This window comes from Sminthopsis crassicaudata, chromosome 3 (genome assembly GCF_048593235.1).
Source record: "Sminthopsis crassicaudata isolate SCR6 chromosome 3, ASM4859323v1, whole genome shotgun sequence".
NCBI lineage: Eukaryota > Metazoa > Chordata > Mammalia > Dasyuromorphia > Dasyuridae > Sminthopsis > Sminthopsis crassicaudata.
The window spans coordinates 479,685,580-479,705,629 of NC_133619.1; the positions used below are offsets into that span (position 1 = coordinate 479,685,580).

Below are 20,050 nucleotides of genomic sequence, written 5' to 3' on the forward strand. Positions count from 1 at the left end.
TTTGCTACGGACTTGGGCTCCACCGAGTCTGTCGCAGAGGTGGGCTTTTCCCATTTCCACCCCAAGAACGGAATGACAAATTGCCTTTCTTCGGGGCAGGGATGTGATGGCAGCGTGATGGCATCTTTCCACCTCGGAGCCTGAACTGCTCGAATAAATCATGCAAAGAGCCAACTTCCTAGCCCCCTCTTCCGCACTAAGCGGACCACAGTGGCTGCTCCGCCTTTCCCACTCAGATCACTCATTCCTCGATAAGGGAAGGGAGAGAAACAGCATTAAAGAGGGGCACTAGGACCCGTAGGGAAGTGCCGGCGGCGTAGGCTTCGCTCCTCCACGCCCCCACAGGCCCTACCCCGCTACACGTTGGGGGCGGGGTTCTCACGGCCCGGGGGAAGGAGGAGGAGTGGGAGAGGGCGGTGCTCCATGCGCGTGCGGCCGCTCGGGCTCGGCGGGCTGGCGGCGAGGGGCGGTGCTTGCTGGCCTCTAGCTGCGGGGCGGAGGCGGAGGAGGCGGCAAAGGGGGGCGCCGGCCGCTCTGGCTGTCGGTCCCCGGGGTGCGGCGAGTGGGTGGTGCCGGAGTTGCCTGGACAGGCCGGGCATTAGGGCCCCGACGCAGCTCGCTCCCCAGGCCGCGCTGGGCGGGGTGCGAGGCGGGCTGGAGCGGGCCCCGGAGGCAGCGGCTGCGCCCTGAGCCGGGGAGGAGCCGCAGCCGGAGCCGGAGCCGGGGGCGGGGGCCTTGGCCAGGGTGCCGGAGCGCCGGGGTCAGGCGGCTGTTGGGGTCGGTGTGAGGGTCGCTCAGGCAGTCCTTCAGTCAGTCAGCCGGGCTGGGGCTGTTGGGCAGCCGGCAGTGAGGGCGGCGGCCCCACTGCCCTGCTCCTCCTCCCCCGCGCCCGGTGCTCTGAGCCCGGCGCCGCCGCCGCCGCCGCCGCCGCTGTGATTGGGTGGAAGATGGCGCTGGGCGGATGGAAATCCTAATGACAGTCTCCAAATTTGCTTCCATCTGTACCATGGTAGGTGGGAGCTGCGTCCGGAGCGGGTGTCCCGGGGGAGCCCCTGACCTTCTCCCGCCCGTGGCCGCCCCGGACACCGCGGGGCCTAGGGCGGCCCCCGGGCTGGAGGAGATGGGCTCCGGGGCCAGGCTGCGCGGGGAGGAGGAAGGTGAGGGTGGCTTACGGGCTTCTCGGAGGAGAGGAAGCGAGGGGAGAGGAGACACCGGTCGGCTTGGAGGGCTTGGGGCAGTGGGAGCCATTAAAGGCCTCCCCGGACCGGCCGGTGTGTGCGTGTATGCGTGCTCGCGCGTGTGTAAGAAAGCTAGTGGAGGCTCCTCTTCGAGCGTGTGTGTGTGTATGTGTGTGTGTGTGTGTGTGTGTGTGTGTGTGTGAGAGATAGCGTGTAGGTGTGATAGACTGGAGGTTTTCTCCCCCTCTTCCTTTCGGGTCTGTGTGTGTCTAGGTTATCGTAGGCCTTCCCCCTTAGCATGTGTGTGTGTGGTTGGAGACGTGTATGTTTGCAAGCTATAGAAGGTTTTCCCTTTAGCGTGTGTGTGAGAGTGATGCACTTTTATTCCTTCTGCTGGGGTGAATGGGCGATTGGGGCGGCACTGTGTGTGTGTACACTTCGTGTGTGTGAGATAATTGGAGCTCTTCCCCTCGGCGTGCGATTGTGCGAGTTTGGAGGGGGGTGTGTAAGTTATCAGAGGATCCAGTTTGCGTGTGCGTTATTGGAAGTCTGTCTGTTCAGCACGCGTAAGTGAGAGTTTGGAGGCGTGTGTGTTTGTAGGCTATTGGAGGCTTCCCTTCAGCGTGTGTGAGAGAGATACCAGCGAGTGTGTGTTTGTGTGTATGTGTAAGCGCGTGCGCGCGCCTGCAAAATATTAAGAGGCTTTCTCCCCCACTTATGTGTGCATGAGAGATTGGAGGCTCCCCTGCCAGTGTAAAGCTTATGTGTGTGAGGGTTGAGATAGTGGAGCCTTCCACCTTAGCTGTTACTGGAGGGTCTTAAGGGTACGTAGAGGGTTCCCATTCTGTGGGTGTATGTGTGTGTTTGTAATTATTAAAAGTCTCTTCTCAATTGAGAGATGGAATTAAGAGGTCTTCTTGGATTTTGAGGTGATTGGGGAATTGTGGATTATGAGCAATTACTTCTGGGATGAAACCTTAATAATTCATGTTTTGGGAAAGAGTTTGATAATATTAAGCCTTTTTTGAAGAGTAGGAAAAGATTCCTGAGGTTTGAGAGCAGTGACTGAAGTAGGGGAGATGGAAATGAATAGAGCTAAAGACAAACAATTTAAAACTTTGTCTGATTGTGGAGAATCTTCCAAATTGTGTTGATAGGAAATCTATTCCTTCTGAGGAGATAAATAAAATGGGGTAGTTTTTTTTTTTTTTTTTTTTTTTAATTTGCTTCATGCTTCTTGAAGGATCCTCCAATCTGTTAACTATTGTGGGTCTAAAAAAGATGTTCTGATTTGTTTAAATGTAAAAATCTATAAATTTGTGTTGCTGAATAATTTTTCCTTATTTTCTGTTTTTAATTTGCTGAGGAGTTCTTGGAATGAAATGCTTGCCTCTTTTTCCAAACAAAAGTAGACCATGACTGTTCTGGTAGTAGCTTGGTGCCTCAATGCAAATTACTTTAAAAACTTTAATTGATAACTCTTAACTTACTGGAATGTGCCAAACTTATCTGTACTTATTTAATTTACAGTATCTATCCAGAGATATGGTTTTTGTTTACATATTCTGTGATAACCTAAAAAACCAAACCAAAAAACTTTACTCTTCATAACAAATGTACAGTGTCTGTTCAAAACCTTGATTTAAACATGTTATTCTAAGTCAACATTTATTAAGTGCTTCCTGTTTGCCTGGACTGGGACTGGCTCTGGGGATACAAAGGCAAAAACAAAACAAGCTTTGTCCTCAGAGAGCTTACATTTCATGGGGGAATTAAAAATCTACTTATATGAGTAAATAGACCATATTTACTGAATAATTTGGAGGTGGGTGGTTGTGGGCTGGGAGAGATCATGAAAGGCCTTACAGGTGAAGGAAGCACTTGCTCTTTGAAGGAAACTAGGAATTTTAAGCATGGATTTCAACATATGTGTGGAAATTAATGATGGGATGCTCTTTACCTGGAACTACAAATAGAACATTGTTGAATACATAAAGGACAGAAATGTATAGTAAGCCTGGAAAGGTAGGTTGAAATTAGATTTGAAGAACTTCAGAAATCTGAGGAATTCCTATTTGTTCCTAAACCTAGCCAAAAACTTGTTAGGCTAGGGAGTACTGGTCAGCACAGTGTTTAAGGAATATCCACTTGGTAACTGTTTGGAGGTTACATAGAAATGGGGAGGGAGTGGATGCAGGGAAACTAATTAAGAGACAATTAGTCCTGGGAAAAGGTGACAAAGACCTGAGCCTGGTGGTGGCCATGTAAGTAGATTAGGAAATTGCTTCCTGTTACTTTGTGGAGGTAGTCACAATTTTTCAATTGATTGAACTTGAGAAATAATGGAGAATTGTGGAGGATGGCACAGATTATACAAGCTTGAGTGACTAGAAGAATAGTTGCTGTTTGAACAGAATTTGGAAATTGGGAAGAGGGAGTGTGTTGTGGAGAAAGATGAGTTCTATTTTGGATATTTTGAATTTGTGTTACCTTTGGAAATATGTATTAGGTGAAATAACTGAAGCTGACATACTAGGGCTGGATATATAGTTCTGGAAATAATCTGCTTAAAGTTTAAAGACATTGTGTGTGTGTGTGTGTGTGTGTGTGTGTTTATATTGAATACCTGAAAGGACAACAGTATTATAATGGAAAGAATTATGATACTAGAAAAGAGGAAAAGTTACTCTTTGAAAAATAGATGGATCCAGTTTAGGGTCATAGGTTTTGAAATCTTTATTCCTTTCACCAGCCCTTTAAAAGATCATAAATATGTAACTAAAGGAAGGACTTTGAATTGTCAGAAGATATGTGTGGTTGTTTCTTTTAATTATATAATATCTTTAAAGAATGAAAGATCAGAGCATGAAAAGCACTTAAATCAGATGGCATTCTAAACTCTGCCAAGGAATAAACCTCTGAGGAAGAGAACCAGAAGAGCTGAAAGAAATCATAAAATGGCTATTTTAAAAAGTATTCATCCAAACAGTGATTATTTTTTTCAAATGCTGCTGTTTTAAATAGAATTTAGGCAAGCCTTTGGAGATGTTTCTCTTAATAGACTTGGACCTAGATACTGATTCTAATACTACTTTTGGCATTTACTGTTTGTATGACTATAAGTCATGTATCATTTGAGCCTTAGTTCTACATCTATAAGATGGGGATTATATCTGAAGTAACTATTTCAAGAGTTTTTGTGAGGCTTGATTATATAAAGCATCTTTCACATTTTAAAGTACTATAGTATTATTATTATTAAATGTTATTCACTTTTGCTTTCTATGTCTCCTTTAGGCTAATCATTGTAGATACAGTAGGTTTTTTTTTTAAAGGTGTTTAATTAAGGTTTATTGAATTGAATTGAGTCTTTAGAAACATGGTACACAGTTGGGGTTTGGTAAAATTTTTTTAATAGCTTTTTATTGACAGAACATATGGATAGGTAATTTTTCAATATTGTCCCTTGCAATCACTCTGTTCCAACTTTTTCTTCCTTTCCTCCACCCCCTCTCCTAGATGGCAGGCAATCTCATACATGTTAAGCAGGTTAAAGTATATCTTAAATACAATATATGTGTACATATTTATATAGTTCTTGTGTTGCACAAGAAAAATCGGATTTAGAAAGGTAAAAATAAACTTTGAAGAAAAACAAAAATGCAAGCAATCCATAGTAGTGGCTTTTTAAAAAATCAGCTCCATTTCAGGATGAAGTAAGGATAATTTCCCAACAAGGCAGTTCAAATAGAAGATAATATTAGAGAGGCTGAGATTGCAAGAAGCATGATGTTATAATTAGTTAACTTCACAGGACAAGCCATAGGAATATGTGAGCTATTTAGCTTTGCCTCTTAGATAGTAGACAACTTTTGAATGAATTAATTAAAAATTTCCATTTCAAAAATGTCCTTTGTTTGCTTTCTCAAAAGTGTCTGCAAAACTGTAGGCCAGAGATTTTGGCTTTGATTTCTAGGAAAATTCTAGAATGGATAATTAAGTTAGCATAGTTTTAAGAACAGATCATGCCATACTAATTTCTTTTCCTTTTCTGACATGGTTCCTAATTGATATATGAAAATCCACTTTGAATCAAAATTTAAAATGATCTTGAAAAAGTCTAAAATATTGGGCTGAATTTAGTAAGAAGAAATCAATAGGGATAAATTTGAAGTCTAATATTTGGATTAAAAAAACTAACTTGACAAGTATAGGAGGGAGGAAGCATGATGATAGTTATTTTGAGATCTACATGAGGGATAGATATTAGTGAATTACTTGTTCAATAACAGGCAGCCAGTATTAATGTGGCAGCCAAAAAAGTTAATGTGATCTTTGGCTGTATTAAAAGAGGCAGGATTTCAAGCAATAGGGAGGTGATAGTTTCATCATACCTTGCTCTGGTCAGATCTTAAAGTATTGTGTTTAGTTCAATGTTTTCAAAAGATGATTTGATGGTAAAATGGAGGGGAAGACCAAGATGCTTAAGAACCTTGAATCCATGTCACATGAGGATGTGAAACAACTTCTGATATGTTTAGCTTGGAGAAAAGAAACAAGATAGTTGCCTTTAACTACTTGAAAGACTTATCACTTCAAGGAAGAGCTTTTCTTGTTTTGTTGGATCCCAAAAGTATTGAACCAGGAACTATCTATGGAAATTGCTAAGAAGCAAATTTGGTCTTATTATCAAGAACCATCTTGTGAACAGATCTACTTATTAGTAGAATGAGATGTTGTAAGAGATTTTTTTTTTTCTCCTTTGAGGGGGTTGATCTAGCAGAAGTTGGGATGACTACTTGTCAGGTATATTATAATGGAAATTTGTTTTGAGTACAAATTGGAATGGATGATTACAGAAGTCCCTACTCTCAGATTCTTTAATTTTCCTCTGACAAATGTATGACTAAACAAGCTCCTTAAGCTCTCAGTGTCCAAGTAAGGTAGCCAAGACTCTTAAGCTGAGTAGGAGTTGATAAGGATTGGGGGGGGGGCAGTTTTCTCAACTGGTATTTTCCAATGCCAGTGAAATCACAAGCAGGTTTCCCCCCTGAGGCAATTGGGATTAAGTGATTTGCCCAGGATCATATAGCTAAGAAGTATCAAGTTTCTGAGGTCAAATTTGAACTCAGGATCTCCTGACTTTAGGGCTGGTGCTTTTCACTGCACCATCTAACTAACTGCCTCTTAAGCCTGGCTTAAAAAAAAAAAAATGAAAAATTATTTTTTTTTTTTTGTTAGGGGAAAAAAGATGTTTCTGTGGTCTGTTAATTTTAACATGGACCTACAAAATTGTAATTTTTCAAGGTAATTTAATTAAACATTTGGGTACATTAATCATTCTACTGCATTTACTTAAACATCCATTTGGGAAAATAATAAAACCTGAATTAATAAAGAGCTCTTTGTCATATATGGTTGGTTAAACATTGAAAGTAAATATTTTTGGGCCATGAGAAGACTTGTTGGTAGAATAATTCAGAATAAGCATTATAACATCTTATACTATAAAGCTCTTAATACTCCAAAAGAACCAGAATTAGATAGTTAGAACTCAGAGGTCATTTAGTTTAATTTTCACTTGAAGTATGAATCTTGTCGAGAATATCCCTGAAGATGTTCATCATTCTCTGCAGGAAGAGTCCCATCTTCAGTTGTTTAGGAAGTTTTGCCATTATGTTGAGCTGGAATCTTCCACCCTATAGATTTTTTTTTTTTTCACTTTCTTTTTATTTAGGGCCAAGCAGAATTAATTTAATGGCATTTTCTCCCTTCTTCCCTAAGCCTTCCACCTCTTCAGATGTGTGAACACCATGCCCTCTTACTAAGTCTTTTCTAGGCTAAAACATCCTTGGATCTTAAAATTTATGCCTATATGACATCATTTGTGGTTTTCTCACTTTTTGGAAATGTTTCAGTTTGTTAATGTGTCTAAAATATGATACTCAAAATTGGACACAATAGTCCAGAGTGATTAAAGGTCAAAGTACTATGGGACTATAACTTCCTTTGTTTTGGGCAATGTGCTTCAATTAATGGATATTACAATACACTCCTAATTGTTCTCCCTTCCTGAAGTTTCTTTCCTTCAAATATGCTATGTATCTTCCATAGTGATTTTCCTAAAGCATATATGATTTCCTATGCTTTTAGTATCAAATATAAATTCTTCTGTTTGACATTTAAAGTTAAATCTGGACTCTATGTTTCCAGCCCTCATTGTAAATTATTCCCTTTTCTTCATGTTTCTATTCAACTAAACTAGTTGTTGCTTGCAACTGTTGCTCCATTTCCCATCTGTATGCCTTTGTATTGGCTATTACTCCATTCTTGTATGTACTACTTCACCTTTGTCTCTTAGAACCCTTTGTATACTTCAAAACTCAGCTCGTAGTGCATACATGAAAACTTTCCTGATCTCCTTTTGTGTTTTAATATGTGTGTGTATATACACATATATATGTTTGCATATATAAACATATGTATACACCATATATACATATATATGCTTGCATATATAAACATATGTATACACTATGTGTGTGTGTGTATGTATGTATGTATATGTGTTGTTTCCTTAGTAAAATGTAAGTTACTTGAGATCAAATCCAATTTTACTTTTATTTTTGTATATCTGGATTATAAGGTAGTGCTTGGAACATATTAAGTAATAATTTCTTGTTGATTAATTACAACATCCTATTGTTGACATTTCACTTTCAGTTCATCAAAATCCCTAGGGTTTTTTTTTTTTTAATTAACATGAATCGATTGTTTTTTAATCACTATTTTCATTGTATTGTTGTGTAGTTGAGTTTTGCATTTAAGTGTATGACTTATTCCTAAGTTTATTTGATAGCTTTATACTCTTCTGTTAAATCTTGATTTTGTATGTAATAGCTATTCCTTCTTATAATTTGTAAATGTGATAAGCATATCTGTTATCTGTAATTTTAAACCATTGATGACAATGTTGTATTGAACTTATATGATGATGATTTGATTGACATCAAGATCTCCAGGCTTACATTGATCATACCTATTTATGGACTACATTTCCTAAGTTCTAAGCTCATTTGGTATGATCCTGTCATTATCTTTCTTTTTATCCTAAAGGTTAGGCTAAGAAATTAGAAATTGTCAAGTGCCTTGCAAAATTTCACATAAAATTATTTGTAATAGTATCCTGGTTTTCTAGTTTAGTAATCTTGTAAAAAAGAAAAAAAATAGTGTGATATTTTTATGATCAAGGCAGTGCTAGGCTTGGGGATAAAAAGGCCCTTGTCCTTAAGGAGCTGTTAGTATATTATCCCATACATAAAGTACAACCTTATTTATAGACATCTTATTTTTGTCTTTTAGAAGCAGTGTGGCATGGTAGATAAAATGTTGAATTTGAAGCCACCAAGTCTTGGGTTTGAGTAATTTCCTCAGAATAGCTATGTGACCTTGGGCAAGTCACTTAATCTATAACCCTATTTCCTCATTTGTAAAATAGGGATAAAACAGTACTTAGGATATTGTTTTATCAAATGAAATAATTAAAGTGCCTTGCACATCTTACAGCACTATGTAAATATTAGCTATTATTAACTACAGCTATTATATTTGAGAATAGTAGAACATTTCAGGTCAAAAGAGAATTGCAGCACAAAAGAAAACAATTCCACATTTCCAGTAATTGTAGCATCTTATTCCCCTTCACAAAGTAGTAGAATTCTGTAAGTGAAAGTAATGGCAAAGTTTTTCCACTGTTGGATTGATAGATGGAAATCTTTTTTTTTTTTTTTTTTAATTCATTTTTCCAAATTATCCCCTCCCTCCCTCCCCTCCCCCCCATGACAGGTAATCCCATACATTTTACATGTGTTACAATATAACCTAGATACAATATATGTGTGTAAATACCATTTTCTTGTTGCACATTAAGTATTAGCTTCTGAAGGTATAAGTAACCTGGGTAGATAGACAGTAGTGCTAACACTTTACATTCACTTCCCAGTGTTCCTTCTCTGGGTGTAGTTATTTCTGTCCATCATTGATCAACTGGAAGTGAGTTGGATCTTCTTTATGTTGAAGATATCCACTTCCATCAGAATACATCTTCATACAGCATTGAAGTGTACAGTGATCTTCTGGTTCTGTTCTTTTCACTCAGCATCAGTTGATGTAAGTCTCTCTAAGCCTCTCTGTATTCCTCCTGCTGGTCATTTCTTACAGAGCAATAATATTCCATAACCTTCATATACCATAATTTACCCAAACATTCTCCAGTTGATGGACATCCATTCAACTTCCAGTTTCTAGCTACAACAAAAAGAGCTGCCACAAACATTTTGGCACATACAGGTCCCTTTCCCCTCTTTAGTATTTCTTTGGGATATAATCCCAATAACAGCAATGCTGGGTCAAAGGTATGCACAGTTTGATAACTTTTTGGGCATAGTTCCAAATTGCTCTCCAAAATGGCCGGATTCTTTCACAACTCCACCAACAATGTATCAGTGTCCCAGTTTTCCCACATCCCCTCCAACATTCATCATTATTTGTTCCTGTCATCTTAGCCAATCTGACAGGTGTGTAGTGGTATCTCAGAGTTGTCTTAATTTGCATTTCTCTGATCAGTAGTGATTTGGAACACTCTTTAATATGAGTGGAAATAGTTTCAATTTCATCATCTGAGAATTGTCTGTTCATATCCCTTGACCATTTATCAATTGGAGAATGGTTTGGTTTCCTATAAATTAGGGTCAGTTCTCTATATATTTTGGAAATGAGACCTTTGTCAGAACCTTTACTTTTAAAAATATTTTCCCAATTTGTTACTTTCCTTCTAATCTTGTTTGCATTAGTATTGTTTGTACAGAAACTTTTTAGTTTGATGTAATCAAAATCTTCTATTTTGTGATCAATAATGGTCTCTAGTTCTCCTCTGGTCATAAATTCCTTCCTCCTCCACAGGTCTGAGAGGTAGACTATCCTCTGTTCCTCTAATCTATGTATTATCTCATTCTTTATCCCTAAATCATGGACCCATTTTGATCTTATCTTGGTATATGGTGTTAAGTGTGGATCCATAGATAGATGGAAATCTTCACGAATGTCTGCATCTTTGCTTGGAGCTTAGCTTATTTCCATAGTTGTACAGTGCTTCCATATATCTCTTTGCACTCTGTAGCTATTAAGAAAGCTGAAGTTTGTCACTAGTTGTTGCCTGCAGGGTAGATAGAACTATAGCTGTCCTCTAACCTGCTTGGCTGATCAGAATAACCCTCCCTGCCCCTGAAAGGCAAGTGTTGTCTTGCCCTTTTCTGGCCCCAGTGCAGCATTGGAGTAAAATGTAGCTTTTAAAAATTTTGGTACATTTTTATAGACGCTTTTTGAATATCATAGTCATTTGTATATAACTTTTCCTTTTCCCCTAAACCTTTTCTTGAAAACACAGGAACAGAATAAACATTAAGCATCTTACTCTATGCCAGGCATTGTGCTCAAGTATTTTACAAATATTATTTCATTTGTTCTTAACAATAATTCTAGGAGGTAGGGTGCTTATCATCATGAGGAAACTGAAGCCAACTGAGGTGACTTGCCTCTGATCACAAAGCTATTATTTGAGGGCACACTTGAACTTTGAACTGACCTTAGGCCCCGGACTCTATGCACTGGAATATTTAGCTGCTTTCTAACAAAAAGAATTAAGTCAAAACAACTGACACAGGGAATTCATCTTACAGTACATGCAACATTCTATATCTATAGTCTCCCAAAACTATTTCTCCAAAGATTGGAGGGAAACAGAATTTTCTCTGGAAACAAGTTTTTTTTGTTTTGTTCATTGTGTCTGTGTTTTCTTATTACTGTTCATTTCATTCTCTATACCACGTTCATATAATTTTTACTGTTTCTGAGAAATTTTCATATTTGTTTTTTCTTATAGTATAATAATACTTCATTATGTTTCTTCCTATACTGTACTTTGTTCACATTTTCCCCAACTAATGGTCATCATTTTTGTTTTTTTTTTTCTGGCATGAAAAAGTCATGCTGTAAATATTTTGGGATATATAGGCCATTCTGTATTGTCTGTCTTTGGGTTTTTGGTTACTAAGGACTCTTTATCAAAGGATATGAGCAGTTGTAGGAGACTTTTCATTCGTAGTTTTGAAATGGTTTGCTTAATTCACAAGTCTACTAACGTAGTTTTTTTTTTTTTTTTAGTGCCTGACCTTTCATGTTTCTTCCAACATTATTTTCATATTTTTTTTTCATTTTTGCTGATTTGCTGGTTGTTCATTTTAAAGTAGACCTTTAGTGCTATTTTAATTTGAATTTTTCTTATTAGCGATATCTTTTCATATTGCAGTTTACAATCTTTTGAAAATTATCCATTCTTCATGTCTCTGTAGGGTTCCCAACCTCCAGCATTTCTTTTTCAGTTCTTCTTCCCACCTTCTGTTTGTAAATGCTTCTCTTAATCTTCTCCCTCAAATTTATGTTTATTTATATTTAAGTAAAACATTTATTTCTATTTTATTTTGAGTAGAATTTGAGCTTCTTGATCAGGTTTTTTTTTTTTTTTTTTTTTTTTTTTTTTTTTTTTTTTTTGTTTGTTTGTTTGTTTTGTAAACCAGTGCTTAACAGAGTGTAGTTCTTAGCAAATGCTACTTGAGTTGAATATATTTTCTTTAGCTATTACTTACTGGGGACTGACGTTTGATCTTCAGAATTTGTGTTAGGTTGCCTTTCTTGGTCACCATATTTTTATCAGAAGATTCTTTGTTTTTATGAAATCACTCCAGCTTGTAGTGATCAATATTTTTCTTGTCTAAATGTTTACAAACCATTGCTTTAATCATTCTGTAGTTTAATCAGAAAATTTATGTCAGGCTCTGATTTGAATTATCTATATTTCATTCCTCCTTTTGAAATGCAGATAATCTTTTGCCTTTGCCTATTAGCCACAGTTTCAGTGAGATTGTAGTAGTAATGACCTTTAATAATTTATGACCTACTTATAAGTGTTGAGTAAGTATTCTTGATTCTATTTTGATTCTTAAATCTACCTTTCCTGTCACAGTCTCTCTGCCAACTTCCAAACTACTTTCTCCTTTTAAAGATTTTGAACTAGATGGCTAGTAAACATCTTAAACTCTCAGTATAGGCAAAACGGAACTCATCTTTCCCCTTAAACCCTCTCCTCCTTCTCCCTTCCCTATTACAGTAGAAGGCAACACCTTCCTTCTAGGTCTCTAAAGCTTAGAACTTGAAGTTGTCCTGGATTCCTTACTATCTCTCACCATTTTCATATCCAAGGCTCACTTAGTTCACTTTTGCAACATCTCTTGAATATGATTTGCCTTTTTCTTCTTTGACATAAGTCTCTAGTAGAGGCTCTCATCACCTTATATCTTGATTATGGCAAGAGCTTGCTTGTACCTTCCTGAAGTCTCTCCTTACTTCAATTCATTCTCTATTGAAATGATTTTCCTTAATTCATTTCCCCACCCTGAGCCCAATAAACTCCAATATCTTCCTATTGCCTCCAGGAACAAATTCCAAATATTATTAGCTTTCAAAATTCTTTAATAATATAGCCCCTTATTAATCTTTTTAGTCTTTTTATACTTTAATTTTTATTTCCTAACTCATATATTCTTTGATCTATTGATATTGGCCTTGAAATTGTTCCACAAATAAGACATTCCATCTTTTGGCTCTGTGTTATCTTTGGCCATCCTCTATGCCTAGAATGTTCTCCCTCCTCTTTGTTCACTGACCTTCCTGGCTTTCTTTAAGTCTCAACTAAAATCCTACATTCCACAAGAAATTTTTCCTAACCCCTCTTACTTCCAGTACTCTCTTTTTAAAAATTATTTCCCATTTTCCTTTGTATATCTTGTTTGTATATATATGTGTGTGTGTGTGTGTGTGTGTGTGTGTGTGTGTGTGTGTGTGTGTGTGTGTGTGTGTTTGAATGTTGTCTCTCTCATTAAATTGTAAGCTCTTTGAGAGCAGAGACAGTCTTTTTCACTTTCTGTATCCCAGCATTTAGCACAGTGCCTGGCATATAGTAGGAGCTTAATAAATGCTAATTGATTAATTGCATTAGAAAACAAACACTTCTGATACAAATGACAGTTTAGCAAATTGTTGTATCATATGAAATATGATGGAACAAGATTCATATGATGTATCAAATGGGAATAATAGAATTTTAAGTTGAAAGAGATCATAGTGACCCTATAATTCATCTCCCAAAGAGTGCCCATTATAGTATCCCTGACAAATGTCTATCCATCCTGCCCTTCAATTGCTCTAATTGTTAGGAAGCTTTTTCTAACTTGAGCTGAATTGACCTCTTTGTATCTTCCCTTTATTGCTTCTGTTTCTGCACTCTATAGGATCCAGCAGAACAAGTTTAGTCCCTTTTCCATAAGACAGCCTATCAGGTATTTGAAGACAGCTATCATGCCTCTTTCCCTTTTCCTCTTCTCAAGGACCTCCTCAGTCTTTTCTTTTCAAGGCTAAGTACTTTTACTTACTTCATCTATTCTCATACTGACTAAACGTCCTTCATTGTTCTCCTTTCTTCCCTCTAACTTTTCAGTGTAATTTCTAAAATACAGTATCTATAACTGAACATAATCTAATTTTTGTTCTACCTGGGCAATGTATATCAAAATCATTTTCTTCTTATTCTTGGGAATAATGCCTCTCTCTCTAAAGCAGTCTAAGATCATATGGAATTTTTTAGCTGCCATGTCACACTACTGACTCATACTGAGATTATAGTCCATAAAACTTCTAAATCTGTCTGAAGACTATTTGATGTCTAGCTTTATATTTGTAATCACATCAGTTTCTATAACTCAGTTGTAAAATTTTGCATTTATCCCTGCTGAATTTTGTCTTAGTGAGATTCTGCCTATCTATATCTATCAATATTTCCAATATTTCCATATCTATCAAAATTTAAAAAAATTCTTATTGTCAATCAGTATGTTAGCAGAACTGGGGACCTGATAATAATTTGTTTATGTCTTTATCCAGTAAAGTTTTATATCTCAGAGACAAGCTTGTAGCATTCCACTAGAGTTCTTCCAAACTGTTATGATGCTGTTAATAAACTACTTTTGAGTCTATCTTTCTTTTATAATTCATGTAGCCTATCTTGTCTTTCCTGTGAATTTCCTGGTTCGTGTATCTTCATAAATTTGCTATTAGGAATTCACCTAGCTTGTTGCTGGAGATCTTGAGTTTTCCTGACATTGAGAGGATACTATTGTAGTAGTTGGCTTTTCCATTTGTGGTTCTTGCTCTGTTTAGCAGGTTTGTTTTTTTTTTTTCAATTGAATTAAATTGAAAACATCTTTTTCATCTTTTTTCCTTCATGACTCCTTGTTTGTAATTACAGCCTATTCAAATCTACCATGCAAATACTCAGTGTCAGTTACTATGGTTCAGGTCTTTGAAGACTGTTATATTCCATGATTCAGAGCCATTAACATCGAATTTTGGTATTAACTAGATAGGCCTGTGTTTTGGGGAGATAATTGGGGTCTTTAGGATAACCTTGCAATTTTCCAAAGATATTCTCATCTAGTCTTTCTTCTTTTTCAATTCTGGATTGGCTGTCCATTTGCATTGTCCTTCCAAGATCTGTATTGATGGATAATGAATGTTTGTGGGTTGTCCATCTAACTGAGCATTATATTCTCAGGGTAGGTATTCTTCATATTCTTTACTTGTTTGCTTCCCTTCCCCCCCCCCCCAAAATGTTACTTCAAACACTTAAATAATTATGGATCTCATTTAGGAGGTACAACCTTGTTCCTGGATTTGATGTAATTAGCACAAAGTCCTCTGCAAAAAGTATCTGGAGAGCTTTACCATCTTGAGGGAAAGCTCTTTTTGACTTGGATGCTGCACTGTATCTCTACAATGACAGTGTCAATTACCTTTAATTGAGGAGGCACAATCTTATTATATCTACAGTTAATTATAAAAATATATATAAATTAGAAAATTATAATAGAGCATGATAAAACGATATTATAATAATAGTTCATGTCAGAATTATGTGAGCTCCATCAAAACATGAAACAAGGAGTCATTATTATCAAATTAGGCTTTCTAATAAAACAGAAATAATTATGCTTATTTTGTACATTTTGTATAAAGTATTGTTTTTATTTCCTTTGTCTGAGAATAGAAATAATGGTCTAATGTTTACTACTTGGAATCATTAGACTTTTTTGAAATTAAGTCTGAGAAAACTATTAGGAGAAAAGTCAACTTAGAAATGCTCATTTGATTTTCTTTGAAAAGAAAATTATTTATCTATGGATTCTTTTACTAAAAACTGACTAAATTAGTTTTAGTTTTGCATAGTGTTAAATGCTGAAAAATGTTTATGTGAAGTTTAAGATATGTAAAGCAGAGCATGTTCATATGAATTGATATGTTTTAGGGTTTCTCACTTTTATGATTATCCTTTGTTTTTAATCTGTGTAATGTCTAAAGTAATGATGTCTGTTCTTTAATGTTGTGTTTAAGACACTGTCTAGAATAAAGTTTGAGATTAAACACTAGTAAGAATTTGTAATCCATCATAGATATGATAATTTACCTATGTGACACAATCATTTGGTATATAATGGTTTAAATTTTTTATTTCAGTAGATTAGGCTTTTATCTTTGTAAATTGAAGACTTTTTGCTTTTTCTTGTGGCATTTTATAGTGAGTTTATATGTGGGACTGATTGAATGTTAGAGTAACTTTTATATTGCAAAAGTTTTGATAAACTTGAGAGAACCAAAGATCACTGGTATAAGGAATTCTTTGCCAAAAATTTGATTTTAAAAATTGTTTTCTTAAATTGAAGTAGTCTGTAGGGAGGAAAAAATTTGAAATCTTTTAAACAAAATATGATTGGAATTGTACATTTTGTTTTCTATGAAATACACCTGTTTTAAAAAATATAGTTTTCTGTTTCTTCAAAGTGGAGTCAAAAAACAAAATAAGTTTTTCATTCAGGAAATACTTTTTGAATACTTAACCACATGTTGTTCATTGTTAGTCCTAGATGAGTACTAAGAAGGTTGGGAAGCCAACAAATACATAAATATAAATGAAAATACAACTAATTGGGCAGTGTTAATACTATATATATAACAAATTGGTACTATAGGAATCCATAGGAAGAATTAGTCACTGAGGGTTGAGTAGGTAAGGGAATATTTCATGGAGGAGTTAAAACTAGTTGGGCCTTGAAAGATTAGAGTGATTTGGTTAAGTTAGATGAGGGGATAAAGGGCTTGTGGCCTCACAGATTGACTGGTGGAAAATACTTGGTTTTGCTGGTAATTTATGTGCCATTGGTTAATGTAGAAACTTAAAGAGGTTCATCTGGAAGAATGCTCATTTTTGTTTAGTTGGTTATTACATAGTATTTCAGAGATTATTCTTACAAAAATGAGAACTTTAAAGAAATGAAGAATTGTTTACAAAACTATACAATTCTCAGCAAGAAAAATATGTAACAATATAAAAACTAAATGCAATCTTTGAAAAAATGAAATGGAATAAGAGTAAAGGAACTAATAAAAAGGAGGAAGAAAATTCCAGTTATTTCAAACATTATATACTTATAGTACACAAATTATTCTCAAATTTTATGAAAAAAAAAAAAAAAACAACACAACATACCATCAGTGCCACTTTGTAAGACAAATCTAATCTTAATCATTTCTTAAACTTTATTTGTGGCATGGACCTATATGGGAAGTCTCTAGGGAAGCCTTTGGACTCCTTGGAATAATGTTAAATGTTTTTAAATGTACATAATACCCAGGGTTATAAAAAAATCCCAACTATACAGTGGTACCTTAGTATTCATCTGCTTTGGAACTCTTCAGAAATAGTATTTGAGACATTTTGATGAGAAAAAAAGATTGCTTCAGCACTTGACACACTTGCCTGGCCTTGCACTTGATTATTGTCTTGGTTGATCAGTAGGGATGTAAAGCTGGTCAGCGGAATTGCCCAGCAGGTCCTCCTCAGTAAAGATGGAAGTACCTAGGACTGTTAGATTGCAGCCCATGGTATACTGAGTTTGGGTGGTTTGTGGGCAGATTGCTAAGCAGTTTCTTGTAGGATAATTTGACTAAGATAATAATTTTAAACAGAAATGCTCAGAGCAGCATGATTATATATGCATATAATGTAAGAAAAAAGCCTTTGGAGACTCACTTATACTAAAAGTCCAATAAAATATAGGTATTTCAACATGACATTTTATCTTATTAGATAAAATATATCTAGTATATTTTAACCCAAAAGTTAGCATTATTTTCAGTAGGGAAAATAAGGAATCTTAACCAGTAAATACAGGAGGGGAAAAAAAAAAAGAATGCCTATTTTCTCCACTGTTATTTGACATAGTTTTAGAAATAATAGATTTCTAGAAATTTCCATTTCCAGAACTGTGTGGTAGTAAGACAAGAAAAGAAATTAATATAGGTTTTGCTAAGATGGAAAGGAGTTCAATTCTAACCATTTGCTACTGTTTCCTTACAAAACTCCAGAAAATCAGCCAAAACACATTTGAGACAATTAGTAGGATACAAAATAAACTCACAAAAATCAACATTGTTTCCATATAGCAATAATAAATCCACAAGGAAATATAAAAAAAGAAGTCTCATTCACAATAGTAAAAATGAATAAAATACTGAGAAGCAATGTAGCAAGGGACACTAAGTGCATGAAAATACAGTTAGAAAACACCCTTAAGGAATAAAGAACACTTTTAGTACCTGGTGTGATATTCATTTTGCTCATGATTGGCCCACTAAGATATAATAAAGATGATAGTATCTGTTTTAATTTGCAGATTTAGCACTATACCATACTATCAAAGACATTCTTGATAGACAAAAACACAACTCCTTTGGAAAAACAAGTCTAGAAACTCAAGGGAAATATTGAAACAAAATGAAGAAAACAATAACATTTCCATTCCTCAAATTAGACTTTAAAGCAGTAATTGTAAAAAGCATTTGATACTAGTAAAAAGCAAGTGAACACTAGAAAAAGAAGAAATGGAAATAATTTAACTCTACCAAAAATTTGCTAAATCCAAAAATATCAGTAATTTGGGGAAGAATTTCACACTTAATAAGAACTTTGGGTAAACTAGATCTATCTTATTTAAATCTTCCTAACATGTTCGAACCTTTTGATCCAGAGTTCTCCTTCATAGGCATAAATCATAAGGAAGTCAAAGATACAAGGGTCCTATATAGACCAAAAGCGTCATGGAAGCGCTTTTTGTGTTCTGAAGGAACTGTAGACAAAATAGGTATCCAGTGACTGGAGGAAAGCCTCAAGAAATTGTAGTGTATTAATATAATGGAATATTTCTGTACTGTAAGTCATTATGAATAATTTGAGGAAATGTGTGAGATTTAATATGAATGGACACAGAGTAAACAGAACTACGGAAACAACATATACAGTGACTGGAGCATTTTCAATAGAAAGAACAACCATAGTTGGAATGCTGTTTAAACATTAAATGGAGATGAAGAAGATATAAAATATTGCTTCTTTTTCCCTTTGTTGATTTTGGAAACGGTGGAAATAGAACATTGCATATGTTTTCCAAATTGATTAATGTTTTGCTTAATTTGTTGAAGTTGAGGTAGGTAGGTAACAGTGGATAAAGCACTGATCCTGATATCAGGAAAGACTGTGTTCAAAAACAATCACAGATACTAGCTGTGTGAGTCTAGACAAGTCACTTAACCTCTCTCTGCCTCCATTTCTCTACTTTAAAATGGGAATAATAATAGTGCCAATTTCCCAGGGAGGGTAAAATGAGACAATATTTTTAAAGTGCATGGTATATAGTAGATGATTAATAAATACTTTTCCTCAATCTTTTCTCCCTTCCCCATTTTATTTAACAAGTATAGTTTAATGTCTAAAAGAGGGTTGAAGCTATGTATGGAAATGAAGCTTCTATAAAAACAAAAGAGAAAAAATAATTGAAAGTTAAAGTGAAATATGAGAATTAAGATTGTTAGAAGAGACCTCAGTGTCTATGTAATACAACTCAGAACATACATACAATTTTACAATTTATTAAACATGAAAGCAAATTTGCATGCTAATGAGATTGATGTGCTTATTTTTACAAAAAAATTAAATCTTGGTGAAATATTTGATACCTTTTATTTTTGCCAATTATTTTGACATCTTCATTGTTACTCAACTTCACAGGGGATCTTGCTACACAATATAAGAAGTTTGTGCTGCGGCATACTTGAGTTAAAGAATGAGGGAATGCCATCTCTCTCCTAGTACTCCCTTCCTCTTTTGCATTGTTCTCATCATAATGTGTTTCTTGATCTCAAGTCTGAATTTGCCTTTTTTGAGCTGACATGTTTTTGTCTAATCCCATTTGTTTTAATTGAGCTTCACATAGTTTTGGCTGCTACATCACACTGACTTATATTGAATATTAATTCTTCTAACAGTCCTCTCTCCGACCCCACTCCCCTTGATCTGTTTCGGAATAACTATCTCATTATATCTATCTTGTTCTGTACTTCTCAAATTAAGTTTTTGAACCAATATATAGCTTTACATTTATCTCAAGTGAATTTAATTTTATTGGATTTATCCCAATGTTTTAGGCTTGTTGAAGTCTTTTTTAGTTGCAGATTCTTTCACCAATGCATTAGCAATCTCTCCCAGATGTCATTGGCATGTTTGAGGAGCATGCCATCTATGCCCTTATCCAAGTCAATGACAACATTTTAAACAGCACAGGAATCAAGATTCCTGAGTCATTCTATTGGCG

At 35.8% G+C, this 20,050-nt stretch overlaps 1 protein-coding gene and 1 long non-coding RNA gene across 6 annotated transcripts in view; one reads left to right on the forward strand and one right to left on the reverse strand.

Moving 5' to 3' along the window:
- Positions 1-20,050, forward strand: part of USP12 (ubiquitin specific peptidase 12) — a 128,576-nt gene that overhangs the window by 35,761 nt on the left and 72,765 nt on the right. The window contains exon 1 of one of the 5 annotated variants that reach the window (XM_074303599.1): positions 669-1,009. The exons of 3 other annotated variants lie outside the window; for them this stretch is intronic. In XM_074303599.1, coding sequence (XP_074159700.1) covers positions 962-1,009 — 48 coding nt within the window. In that variant the 5' untranslated portion in view covers positions 669-961. Of the gene's footprint in view, positions 1-668; positions 1,010-20,050 lie in introns of those variants that run through there. One more of the 5 variants, XM_074303602.1, reaches the window with a different exon arrangement.
- LOC141563053 (uncharacterized) overlaps positions 1-20,050 on the reverse strand; it is a 99,056-nt gene that overhangs the window by 8,101 nt on the left and 70,905 nt on the right. The window lies entirely within an intron of this gene.